Genomic DNA, 12,919 nt, shown 5'->3' with positions numbered 1-12,919 from the left:
TTGCGTAGTAACTCACCTTCGATAATTCTCGGAAAAGCAGCTCTACCACTCTTTAGTGCGCATTCATTGAACTTGGGATCATTTCTGGAATACGGTTTGATGTAGTCAGCTGAAAAGTATTCAGAATAACAAACATTAGCTCAAGAACATGCCGATAATAAACTTTTCTACACTGTTTTTCGTTATCGTATATTTTAAGTGGGACTGTTTAGCTAATGGTTTGTGAAAAGAAAACTCTGAAGCTGAATGAAGACTCTTTCAAAACAATGCGGTATGGGGATGCTCGCCGGCCGCAGTAGCCACGCGGTCTGAGGCATTATCCTCGTGCGCCTTACTGCTGCGACCGTGGGTTCGAGTCCAACTCAAGTGCGGGATGATTGTCCACTACCAACCAGCACTGGTCAGCGTTTTATTGTATGGCTAATATCCTCAAATAGGGGACCTAAGTCCAGTACTGGACATTGAGAGGTTAAAGGGAAAAATGGGGACTCTATTGTGGTACTGTGGATTGTAGAGGTACAAACTGAAATAGCGTTGTTAAATCTAGGCGTGTACACTGAATGCGTAACATCTGAGACGGAGCTTGCGAAAGTACATCAAGTCCTTTACGGTTTTGAAAAAGAAGACTAGAAAGTTATGAGAAGCACACTTAATGTCTGAACAAAAATTAGCTTAAAGTTGAGACAAGAAGAAAGAATAAACTTATTTCCAGCTTTATTCCGAAAAGGAGCCTGCAACTACACGACCAATGTTTGTGGCATTTTGCAAATATATCGCTCGGCCTTGATGTGGAAGTCGTAGCAGTAAAAGAGCGACATAATGTTTCAGTTAAACTACCGGTACCGCTCTGTTATGTGAGTCAGTAGTTCAGCCAATACATTGACTGACTACGGGCTGGGCGATCAAGGTTTCGATCCACGACAGATGAAGATTTTTTCTAGCTTCTTCATCCAGACCGGTTTTAGAACCACTCAACTTCCTGCCCAATGAGAACCGGAGTCCTATGCAATTTCGCGAATTCAAGTCGATAAAGTTTAAAGACTTGAGAAGCACCTCAAGAAACTTCTTTTTGCTAGAGTCATGAAAATGTTAAATTTGGAAGCTAAACTGCACTTTCTTAGCCGTGAAAAATACTATTTACATAATGAAATATCGACAGTTTCGTGTAATGGCTGAAATAGGAAATGTAGTGCAACACGCTATGAACGGAAATGCTATAATTTGAACAATAAACATATTTATAATGAAGATGGCTGTCTTCTGAGTTGTAGCGCCGTAGTCGTGCTGATAATGGAGGCATCAGGTACTTGTGAAACCTCGAAAGAATTCTACAAGACTTCACGGCACTGCAACCAAGAAGGAAGTGAGAACCTCAAAATCTCAACAACATGCTGGGATACGTAACGAAGTCCATAGTTTATAGATCATAGTCCATAGTCATTCTAGAAATTAGAAAATTTTCAGCTAGTCAGATTATTTGTCTTTTATGATACCCTAAGATCCATTTCCGAGGTCATTATAACCCCCCTCCCCCCCCGGTTCTAACCTGATTGTTGAATCCAGCTTATGCACTCAAACTAGATTTATTTATTTATTTTTCCTTCTGTGCCTAGATCTCTCATATGGTGTTTTGTTCTGAATTTTTCAAACAAAAATTTTAAATATGTTTCTCTCATGACATCCCTCCATGCCACATGTTTGCTCTACTGAGCTTGAGTTATTTAATCGAACTAACACTATTAGTTTTGCAGCTCATGAACATGTATTTAGAAATAATGAATGATGCGCATACTGATCACACTGGAGGCGCAAAAACCTCTTTTCTTTGATGCTAATGAAGTACTTACAGGAACTAAATATTAATATTATCAAAGTGGGGGCATACTATACAAGTTCATAGAACACTCTCCGCCTGTCCACGGAATATTGTGTAAAAATAGCGAAAAACTGCTTAGATGACGATCGTTTGGAAACAGTTGTGCACTCCGCAAGGAATCGTATGGATGTATTTGCTCTTCATAAATTACTTCGGGGACCTTCGGTTCGGATAGTCCGAAGTCTCGTGCGATATCACGTGAATTTCTCTACGGCTGTCAATCCACACCTGCAAGTATAGGGTCTTCATTGGGTGGCATCCGTGCAGTCTGTGGGAAACCTGCATTCATATGTGCCGTAGAGTTCCATTTAAGGTACGGATGACGTCGACTAGGATAGTACCGGTTCGACTGTTACAGGCACCGAGGCTTATGAGCATTCGCTGTATTGGTCGTGTTTTTTCCATGATCATTCGATTTCAGTTTAGCTCTGCTGTGCACTGTCTTGAGCACAACTAACAACGAACTCTACGTATCGTCATGATAAATAACAGATAAGAAATGTGTTACCATATTGAAGGTGACGTTCATCTCGAAAACTATGCGTCCCAGTACATATGTTGTTTAACATTTTGCACTTATTTTGTGACACTATGGACATCATATGCGCGAGTTTCGTTTCAATTTGTATAATAGAGAAAATACGTATTTGGTAATATTTTAAAGAAATATCATCTCCATCTGAGGCAATTCATGTGATTCGGCCCACATAAAGCGGCGAGAACACCTACACGTCAGTCGAATGAAAGTTTTTTCCCAAGAAATAACTATTCTAATGTTCTGCATTCGTATCGAGGAAAATATGAAAAACTTCCTTTATTACAGCTAAAATTACCGATTGGATCTGAGTGTAGGTCTAAAAACAAGGTTGTCCTTAAAATAGCTTAAATGTAAAGAATCTTATACATCATAATAACCATATTATGGAAGTGCTATATATTGTAATATTTTCACCAAGATGTATAGAAGGACTCCGAAAACAGTTATGTAGAGTCGTCCATAAAGTTATCCCCTCCCAAAATTAAAATTGGCCCATGAAATTTAATATATGTATCCTATATCGATTTTGATCCAAATCTGTTAGTCAGTTTGTACCCACTTACTATGCTATGGGATAGGTGAGTAGGTGAGTTCGGCTTTTCCTTTACGGAAGCGGCCAAAGACATGCAAGGAGTAGGATTGTTGTGAAGCAAAATTCACTTTTCCGGCTAAATAATTGGAGACTCTAGAAAAATCTTTGTTGTTGTAAAATATAATAGATACAAAAAAGAAAATCATAGAGCTGTCTTGTTACACGCCATTTAGGCGTTTACGGTGAAAGTAAAATCTCCTACTGATTTTAAGTTCGGTACAAGATGCGGGTCAGTATTACGTCTGTGCAAGGGGGAAGGGAAATTGGAAAAGGAAGACAGATGGTTCATGAATGGCGAAAGAATAGAATCAGTAAAGGCAATATGTTACCTTGGTGTGACCCTGGAAAGTACAGGAAAGTGGACTAAACAAAAGGCTAAAGTGGTAGCAAAAGGGAAGCAGGCCTTAGTGGCGATATACAAATGCTTAGCAGGAATGGCTCATATGAGGATAAATATTTTAGAAAATGTTTACGAGATGGTATGTATGGGGCGGAAATTTGGGGATTAGAGGAGGGATGGAATTAAGTTGATATCATCCACGGGAGATTTTGCAAGAAGGTCCTAGGGATAACAAAAGTTGTAGCAAATGGGGTAGCCGTGCTGAAGCTGGGGACAGATAGCAGGAGGAGCAAGGTTTGGGGGGGTGGTCACAAAAGTTTGGTTAAGGATCTTGCAAATGGACAAGGAGGATTTAGTAAGAGGATGGTACGACTGGCAGGTAACGAACTTGAAAATTGGGAGATGGGCTAAAAGGGTAAAAGATGAAATAAATAAATTGGGGTTGGGGATATATTTGCAAGGATCCACAAGTAAGAAGCGTGGGTAGGACATGTGAAATTTTAAAGGAGAGGTGCTATGCCATAGAACGACAGAAAGTTTTTGCTAAAATTAGAGAAAAGTGATCATCGGAGTTATACGGTGAGATGAAATCAGGGTGGGTTAGACAGGGATATATTCGTTGTCGTACAAGGGTCGAGAGGGAGGGATCGGAATAGTTCAGAGCGGGTTTTTGTAAGCTGAGAGGTATGGGGGAAGGGGCATGGATGAAAGAATTTACCTTTTATAGGCGGCGGAGGAGAACGAGATTCACATATTATTAAAGTGTACGGAAACTGGGAAGTGGAGGGAACGGCTTCTGAGGAACAAGTGGTTTACTGTTTGTGAAGAGTTTACTTTTAAGAAAGTACAGTAAAAACCCTCTAGTTGGACACCCCTATATCCTGGACACCCCTCTATATTGGACACTTTTAATTGGAACCGGCGAATATCCCATAATTTTACATGTCCACAACAGCCTATATCTTAGACACCCCTTTATCCTGGAACTTGGTCACCGCTTTTGTTTTAAGTTGGACAGGTGCAAGCATGCACTTAGCTTCAATGCCTTTATGGGAAACGTTTACAGTTAGTATTTTGTTCTTTTGAATTTCTGACTGATGAATGCCTTCTACCTGAGGATTAGCTTATGGTTGAGGGTGTGAGACATTGAACACATCATCGGAATGCAGTGGAAGTGTATAGTTATTCCTTTGTTAAACCCCTCACTGGAGTTTTAACTTTGTCAGTACAATGCTTACAACTGAATTAAACAGTGTTAACATAAATTGGAACGGTATGCTTTCGCTCATAATCAACAAGGAATGGTTGAAACTTTATTCCAATTAATTACGGCAAAAATTAGTAAGAGGATGGCAAATTCCAAGATAAAAGCAAAAAAAGCAGTGTGTTGTAACGGTTTTTTTACAACATATAAGTGACATCTTATGTTGAGCTTAAAAAATACATTCTGAACGTTTAAAATTTCATTGAGTCTGGGATGTAATGTGCAACAATGAGAGTGGGTTTCAAAACATTATTATTATTGTCATTAATTCTTCATTCAAGCAAGCCTACAGTGGTTAGATTATGTAAGTAAATAGATTACATTATCGGTAAACGTAAAGTATCCATGCAAGTTTAATTTACTCAAAACAAAATTTGTAAAAAAATAATTTACCTTTTTGATTTTTCTTATCAATAATTTCCTTTTTGGGAAGGGCTCCATAATACTCTACAATTACCACATTGTCATTACACCACAATTTGAAAGGATAAGTTTCCCCTTTCCCTCTATCTTGGACACCTCTGTAAGTTGGACACATTATCGTGGAACCGCAAGTGTCCAAGTGAGAGAGGTTTTACATAAAGGATACGGAGGTCAGGGATTAGGGAACTTTCTGTACAAAGTAATATGTAAAAGACAGATTAAAATTAAGAATTTAGAACTGCCACTGGAGTAGAAGACACGGGTGCAATAAGAAATAGTTATGTACAGTAGCAATAGGGAATAGTAAGAATAAGTGCTAATAGTGCTACGTATGTAAGGACTGTAGTCGTCAATCCTGGTGTTAGGCGGCCTCAGAACTCTGTATATAGTTCTGAACCAAATATATTATTATTATTATTATTATTATTATTATTACGTCTTGGACGCACTTCATCCCCGGGAAAGTATCTCGGAACTGAATGCTTGTAAAAGTATCTTGCTCCAAAGAATTATTTAATCAGTCAGTCATTTGTTTTGATAGGTTTTATGTGATTACTGACAAGAGTAAAAATACTTCCAGTACAAATATTATCATTACAAAAATTTCAGTAAGAATTTTAATTTCACGTAGTCACTATTCAATAATCTAAATACACTGACTTTATTGTAACTTACGTAATTTGAGTGCTTTAGCGACGATGAGCACAATGTAGATTGCGAAGATCGTTTCAGCCTTTGTCATGATGATGATTTCTTCGGAATGACATGAAGGACAAAGTGGCTCCTCTCATATATACTTCTAAACCGGGTGACCTTTATTAAGATATGAAAAAACATACCTACGTCGTTGTAGCACAACTGGTTGTTTAATTAATTTTAATTATCTTCATGGAAATAATTTTTGGAATACTTAATGATCGTGGCTCTCAGTGTTATATTAGCATTCACCAATAGCAGGTTCCCTCGTACCGAAAATTGGGTATACTTAATTCGAAGTTCCACAAAATTGACATGTCTCTAATGCTTCAAATTTAAAAAAAGTTTAATAACGACATTTATTTTATGATATATCTCAATAAAATTTACAATGGTTTATTCATTTAGCCGCAAAACAAAAAACCAAAATCAGGACTCGTGTGTTGTCATGCTACTGTTTAATATTACAGGTACATACCTTGGCAAATTAGCATAATTATTAAGTAGTAATATAATGCTATCAGTTTTACTGTGGGGAATTTCGATAGATGGTTATATGCTTTTAAATATTACTGTCGTTCTGTCGTGTGTAGTTAACAGAGCAGCAGAATCCATTTTCATCAGAACTCGAATCTGTGGCAGAGTTTCTTAGTTAACTTTGTTTTGCGATCTAACCGAGAATCCATTATAAGACTTACCATGACAACTATTATAACTACGCATCAATAAAACGTGCATTAATGATCGGTAGCCAAGACAGAATGTATATGTATCAGGATTCATTCGGATTAAGAGGAATTCGGGCTTAGTTGGTTTATGGGCAACATATTTGAAGGTAAACTTCGGGTTTGAGCTCGGTAAGGCCAATGGTTCTCGGGTCAAACAGGGCAAACCTCTAATTTAAGATGCAATTCTACTTACGAGGTAGCACACAGCCCATTTCAATTCTAGTCTGTGGGTCCAGTGGGCGGCGGCTGTGATGAATGTGCCATGACTTTCATGTGAGGATGATACAGGCTTAAAACTCGAACCGCCTACATTGCTCATGTCGAGGAATAGAAAGAACTGTGTGGTATAAAAATGAAAATAATAATGTTTGAATATGTGTAATTTACTTAATGATGCTGTTAATACAGATCAGACTACGAGGTGCGATCGGAAAGTTTAAAGACTGTGTCAATAGAGAGCGAACCGGATGTAGTACGAGCTTCTGCCGCTAGGGGGTGCGGCCTACATTCATAGTGAATCAGTGTGCTAGCCGGCATCATCGAATTAGCATTTGTTTCTTAGTTACGGGCGTTTTGGTAGTGCATTACACTGACCCTCCTGCGATTTCGGAATGGCGGATTTTCATGAACAAATCAAATTTTGCCAAAGACTCGCCAAAACGGCTACGGAAACATATGAAATGCTAAAGCTAGCATTTGGGGAGTCCGCAATGGGTCGTGCACAAACTTTTGTGTGGCATTCACGTTTTAAAAATGACCGAACCTCTGTCGATGATGACGAGCGTTCTGGACGACCATCTTCGAGCACAACGCCCGAAAATGTTACGAAGATTCGGCAGGCCATTCACGAAGATCGACGTCGTACCATCAACGACTTGTGCGACATTGTTGGGATAGGCTATGGGACCAGTCAGCTGGTTCTGAAGGAAGAACTCCACATGCGACGCATCATGACAACGCGCCAGCGCACACCGCCCTCAAAGTTAGGCAGTTTTTGGCCTCAAACACCATGGCCGTCATCCCGCACCCTCCTTATTCGCCGGATTTAGCTCCGTGTGACTTCTTCCTCTTCCCAAAGATGAAAATTCAGCTAAAGGAAAGGAGATTTGAGACGATAGAAGAGATTCAGGCAGAATCGCAGATGGTGCTTGACAGGTTGACAAAGAAAGTTTTCCAGGGATGCTTCGAGGCTTGGCAGCGGCGCTGGGATCGTTGTGTTCACTCCCAGGGGGACTACTTCGAGGGTGATGGATGAATTTAACACCTGAGATAAGTGTACGGGTTTTTATAGGCGCAGTCTTGAAACTTTCCGATCGCACCTCGTATATGTTGTATAGTCAAAGGATGGGATGATTAATAAAAGACGAATTGGAAAGTATATGAGAAGAGGATATTGTGGCCTATTTCAGTGCATTATCTAAGAACGTTCTGAAGATAATGAGAAAAAACAGACCTCAAGTAAGACAAAACTATCTGCGGGTCCAGATTTGAGCTCGGAGGTCCTATGTATGAAACATGAACACAAGCTACTCCGAATCATTTCTGTAATTTTGTTGAAGGAAAAATACATTCGCCTCTTTATTGTTTCCGACTCTTCGTTTGAACATTTACTGGTGAAAACAAAAGATTGCGTAGGGATTTGCGTTGTCAAATATCCCGGGATTTCTCGTCGACGTACTTCAGCGTGGACTAGGACAATATGTTTTAAACTAATTAATTGAAGTAGGCGCTTTCAGCTAACGTTTCCTACATATGAGGAAAAATGACGTCAAGATATCAGTATGTACATTTCGCGTGTCTCGCCTCGTTAAGAACTTTCGATCCGCTTAACCGTTATTAACAAAACTTGTAATCATGAAATTATAGATAACTAAACATTAAATATTACATGTATTAAATATAATCCCAACACAGCAGCCGTTGTCCGACACGCATAATTTACGATAATCCTTCAACGACGTATTTAACTACAATGTAGGAATATATGTGGTTATTCAGCATTTGAAGAAAGGAGCAAAGAGATGGGATGCCAAGTTATTAAGTTGTTATTTTTAAATATTTATGGGAGAGGGCAATTGAAAAATCTAAGAGGAAATAAATGCGGTGAGATTCGTTTCTGGAGTCTGACTGTGTCACAATCATAGATTAAGCGCGACTGCCAGTTGCTCTTTCCTGCAATAAAAGAATGACCTGAGAATGCTAGAAAAAAAATTCTATGTAAGATTTGTTTGTTCTCATTTTGACCATGTACGGACATGAACGTTATATGTTACTAACATACTGATGCCTAAGTCGGTACAGACATTTTCTTTAAATCGTAATATATATGTGGCCGCGCGGTCTGAGGCGTGTGTCTTGTGCCGCTTGGTCGCTGGGACTGAGGGTTCGAATCCCACTCAAGCAATGGATGTGTGTCCGCGTTTTTCTGTGTTGTGCTGTCCTGTGTACATGTAGAGGCCTTGCGACGGGCTGATCCCTCGTCCAAGGAGTCCTACCAAATGTTTGTAGATCAAGCCAACGAAAAGTTGGGATCCGCAGTGCTCAGGCTCTTGAAGAACGGGTCATTACCAGTATCCCAATATCCAGTATGATTTTATGGTAGTCTCTGGGGTTAAATTAAGTGCAGCACTGCTTCCCAAACTGTGTGACGCCCACCAAAATTGTGGGTAAAAAGTAGAGAGTGGTACATACAAAATAATAGGAACAAAATAGTAACAAAATGTAAAATAGAGGTGTTAAAGCTCAGATTAGAAATCGCTGGTACTTCAGCTTGTCAGAAACATCCGAGAGTACTGGAGAAGTGTGTACAGTTTAAATTCTCTTTGATTAAAGAATGGGTTTATGGTTTATGCGCCTCTTGCGAACAAGCCACTAAAATTCTTCTAACGAAAATTCATAAAATCGTGGAAACAGCTTATTTAATGAAAGGAGCAAAGATACTTCTAGAAATATTTCAGATTTAATATTTAATTGCTCAAAATAAAATCGCACACCATTGGAGAGACATTGTTGTTGCTGATAGCGAACGAAATGTTCGACTGAGAATGGTGAAATCTAAGTCAAAGCACATAAAGCATTTGTTCATTGTTATTGTTATTTCGCTGTACCGCGCCTTAGCCGCGCGGTCTGAGGCATCATGCCTCGGACCGGTAATACGGAATGCGTGCTGGTTCGAGTCTCGGGGGAGGAGAAATTTTCTCATGAGCTTTCGACCAGTGTATGGGACCGGTGCCAACCCAGCATCGTGAGGAAATTGGGGAGCTACAATGGGTAGCGTAATCCGGTCATGAAAACTAGCAATGGCTGGGAGTTCGTCGTGCTGATCGCATGTCATCCTATATCTGATTGGATGATCGTTCACCTCTGCTTAGGCATGTTAACGTGAGGCCAGCAGCCAGCTAGTCGGCTTTGACTCTGAGAGGGTTGTTACGCCACGGATAAAAGAAATATTTTTACGCGACAAATTGAATTACTGTGAGAAGATATCAAGTAACGATTGTTAATCCCATTTGAATGTAGCTGAATATTTCAGCTGAAATCGAAACATTCTTTAATATTTTTGTTCTGTCGATCGCTCAGGAAGCAATGCGTTCAAAGCTATGAATGTATAAGTGCAGGCCATATCTGTGCTCATGAACCCGCAGATTTTAAATGTTATAAAATAGTTTAGCACGTCTTTAGTATCACGAGACTTTCAATCAAGGAAATATACTGTGTTAAGAACCGATTTAACTCTCGTCTATATGTAATATTGCGCGAGGGACTACAGGCAGACCACAAATCACTTCTGTTGCATTAGAAGGTAAAGTGGTTACCAAGAAATTAAATTCCCAAAGGACTAACTGAGCTGAAAAACATAGTACCGAATTTTATATACACATTTTTGATCAGAATTGGTTTGCTGTGTCATATTTATCAGATATATTTGACAAATGCTACTATTTTAATCCCCCCCTTTTTTCCCCAAAATTTTCGATATTCGTCAAAACGACTCTGTGGAAAATCTAATGTGAAATTAGCAGCATAGAAATGTTTGTTTCCAGGAAAAGGAATATGAATTCATACAAATTAATCCTCAGTTCCTAAGCAGTCTCACTGAGCTGGACGGTAGTTTTATAAGCATTTTTACTACCGAACTCTTTCGAAGCATGAACAGAACCAAAATTCTTCTGTAGTTAGAGTAGGTGAGAAGATATGTCATTTACCTCACTATAAAATCACTGTGATCCTTAATGGAATTTGGCTGCGATATAGACTATCCGTTAATACTAAATATGAAGCTCAGTATTATCTTCCTCATTTTTTAGATAAGAATCCGAGACAAATATGTGAAACTCTTATAACTAACCATCGCCAAATTACTACTTCTTGGCACCACATACCTGTGTGAAAAGGTTTTCTTATCAGTGACAATAAGTACGTCGTAGTGGCATAACAACGTTCATCTTGTAAAGTCACTTTATGAATTGCTGTATCAAGCAATCACAATAGGACAATTCATCTGTTCTCAAAGTCTAATAACCGTTTAGATTGTATGTTATGAAGCTTTCACGGCGACTAAGTATAATAAATTCTTCTCTGACTACCAGCTGTGTATTGCGGGATTCGAGGAAACAATGGTGTGCACAAACGAATCCGTCAGTCTTGTGTACGTCGTGCTCGGGCATGTGTGGATAATGGAGGAGCAAACTTTGAGCTCTGTTATAAAGAAACATCCCAATTCTTACACTTGGCAATAAAGGCAAACTTTGAAACTTATTTTTGGCTCTTATTTCGACAATTAAACATTTGCGACCCCATGTTCATAGGAATATAGATCAAGCACACAAGTTTGTAAACATAATTTTGACTCACTCTGTATGTCAATATAAGAAATCAGTGGCAGCTGAATGTTTTTTATTTTATTTTGACGCAATGAGGTTAAGCAGTGTGTGATGTAAAGTTATATTTGGAACTTTTGTATACGTCAGAGAATACACCATTCCAATCTTGTTTTGCTTAACTCCGTACATTTATATAACTAAAAAGGATTCTAATGATTGTGGGTTACGTCCAATAAAGCTGCTTCTTTGAATGTGATCTGTCATTCACTATTAAAAAATGAAGCCGCTACATGTCGGGAACTATTCAGCTTCAGTCTTCATGTAAAAACCTCTGGTCTAGCGACTGAGATCAGTACCTTTCTATCGGACCCAACACATTAGGCATTTTGACCTGAAGACGGAAGCAGGGACAGCCCAGAAAAGTAGTAGTTTTGTTCTTAGATGTTGAACTGTGGATGAAGTACATAGAAATAGTAATACTAAATGTTTGTAGATTCTTGTATTTAGAGAAGTAATGTGAAATAAATAATTGCTTTTCGGGAAACTCAGTCGGTGTCAGAGAAAAGCTCGTTGTAAGGCACTTTCTGAGATACGTGTCCGAGGATTTAGTGTACGATGTTAAACAATCTGATCTAAAACAATGCGCCAGTTCTCCTTATTGAAGTTGTTCATAGCGTCACCTGTGACAGAAGAACAACGTTTGTACCACGTCGGATTGTATTCTTAATCTAGGCGTGTATATGAGATATACAGGGCTATTCAAAAGGATTGTCGGGGATTTGTGAATTTTTGTGGGGCAATGCATTAAACATACGTCTAATATCATTACACTGGTGGATAGAGAAACTCTCAAAGTTTTGTTCTGTACTGCCCGCCATCCAGTAGTTACGCGTTTGGCCGCCTGGTGTCAGCTTTTGCAATATGGCGGCTAACGGTAAAGAGAAGGCCTTTGTGTACTCTCGAATATCATCAAAGTCGGTCCGTTACCATTGTCGAGTGGCATTTTCACACGAAATTTGGGAATGATCCGCCCTCCGACAATTCCATTCGCAGGTGATGTGCACAATTTGTGGAGACGGGGTGCCTGTGTAAAGGAAAAGCAGTGGGCGTCTTTCCGTGTCGGAAGCGAAAGTGGGCCAGATCAGAGAAGCTTTCCAACATAGCCCTAGAAAATCAACAGCGAGAGGCAGCAGGGAACTCGGCATACCGCAACCCACGGTTTGGCGTGTGCTACGGAAGTGACCAAGAATGAAGCCATATCGCCTAATGCTGCTTTAAGCCTTAACACCTGATGACCACCACCGAAGGGGGGCTTTCTGCACTGCACCGCAACAACTAATGGAAGATGATGGCTTTTGCGACAAACTGATTTTTAGTGATGAAGCAAACTTCCATTTGTGTGGAAAAGTTAATATACACAATGCTCCAGTTTGGGGGACGGAAAATTTCCTTTGTTACGTTGAACATCAGCGTGACTCCCCCAAAGTGAATGTGTTCTGCGCTGTTTCCAAAATGAAGGTTTACGGTCCGTTTTTCTTCGCCGAACAGCCAGTAACAGAACTAACTTATCTGGATATGGTCACTGAATGAGGACAGAGCTGATTTCATTCTGCAACAAGATGGCGCCCCACCTCATTTC

General features: G+C 39.5%; 1 protein-coding gene across 4 annotated transcripts in view; it reads right to left on the bottom strand.

Moving 5' to 3' along the window:
• LOC110838466 (uncharacterized) overlaps window positions 1-5,801 on the bottom strand; it is a 163,727-nt gene extending 157,926 nt beyond the window's left edge. For all 4 annotated transcript variants that reach the window (XR_015534519.1, XM_087346472.1, XM_087346471.1 and 1 more), the window contains exons 1-2: window positions 5,709-5,801; window positions 17-109 (exon numbers count right to left, since the gene is read on the bottom strand). Coding sequence is in view for 3 of the 4 variants with exons in the window: in XM_087346472.1 (XP_087202598.1) it covers window positions 17-109; window positions 5,709-5,775 (160 nt within the window). In the remaining variant the exon portion in view is untranslated. The remainder of the gene's footprint in view (window positions 1-16; window positions 110-5,708) is intronic.
• Between the last annotated feature and the right edge of the window lie 7,118 nt (window positions 5,802-12,919).

This window comes from Zootermopsis nevadensis, unplaced genomic scaffold (genome assembly GCF_977971745.1).
Source record: "Zootermopsis nevadensis isolate Lab colony 2312 unplaced genomic scaffold, Znev_1.0 Znev_ptg000010l, whole genome shotgun sequence".
In the NCBI taxonomy this organism is placed as follows: domain Eukaryota; kingdom Metazoa; phylum Arthropoda; class Insecta; order Blattodea; family Termopsidae; genus Zootermopsis; species Zootermopsis nevadensis.
The sequence above is the reverse complement of the archived record's forward strand: the minus strand, read 5'-3'. Positions and strand labels throughout refer to the sequence as shown.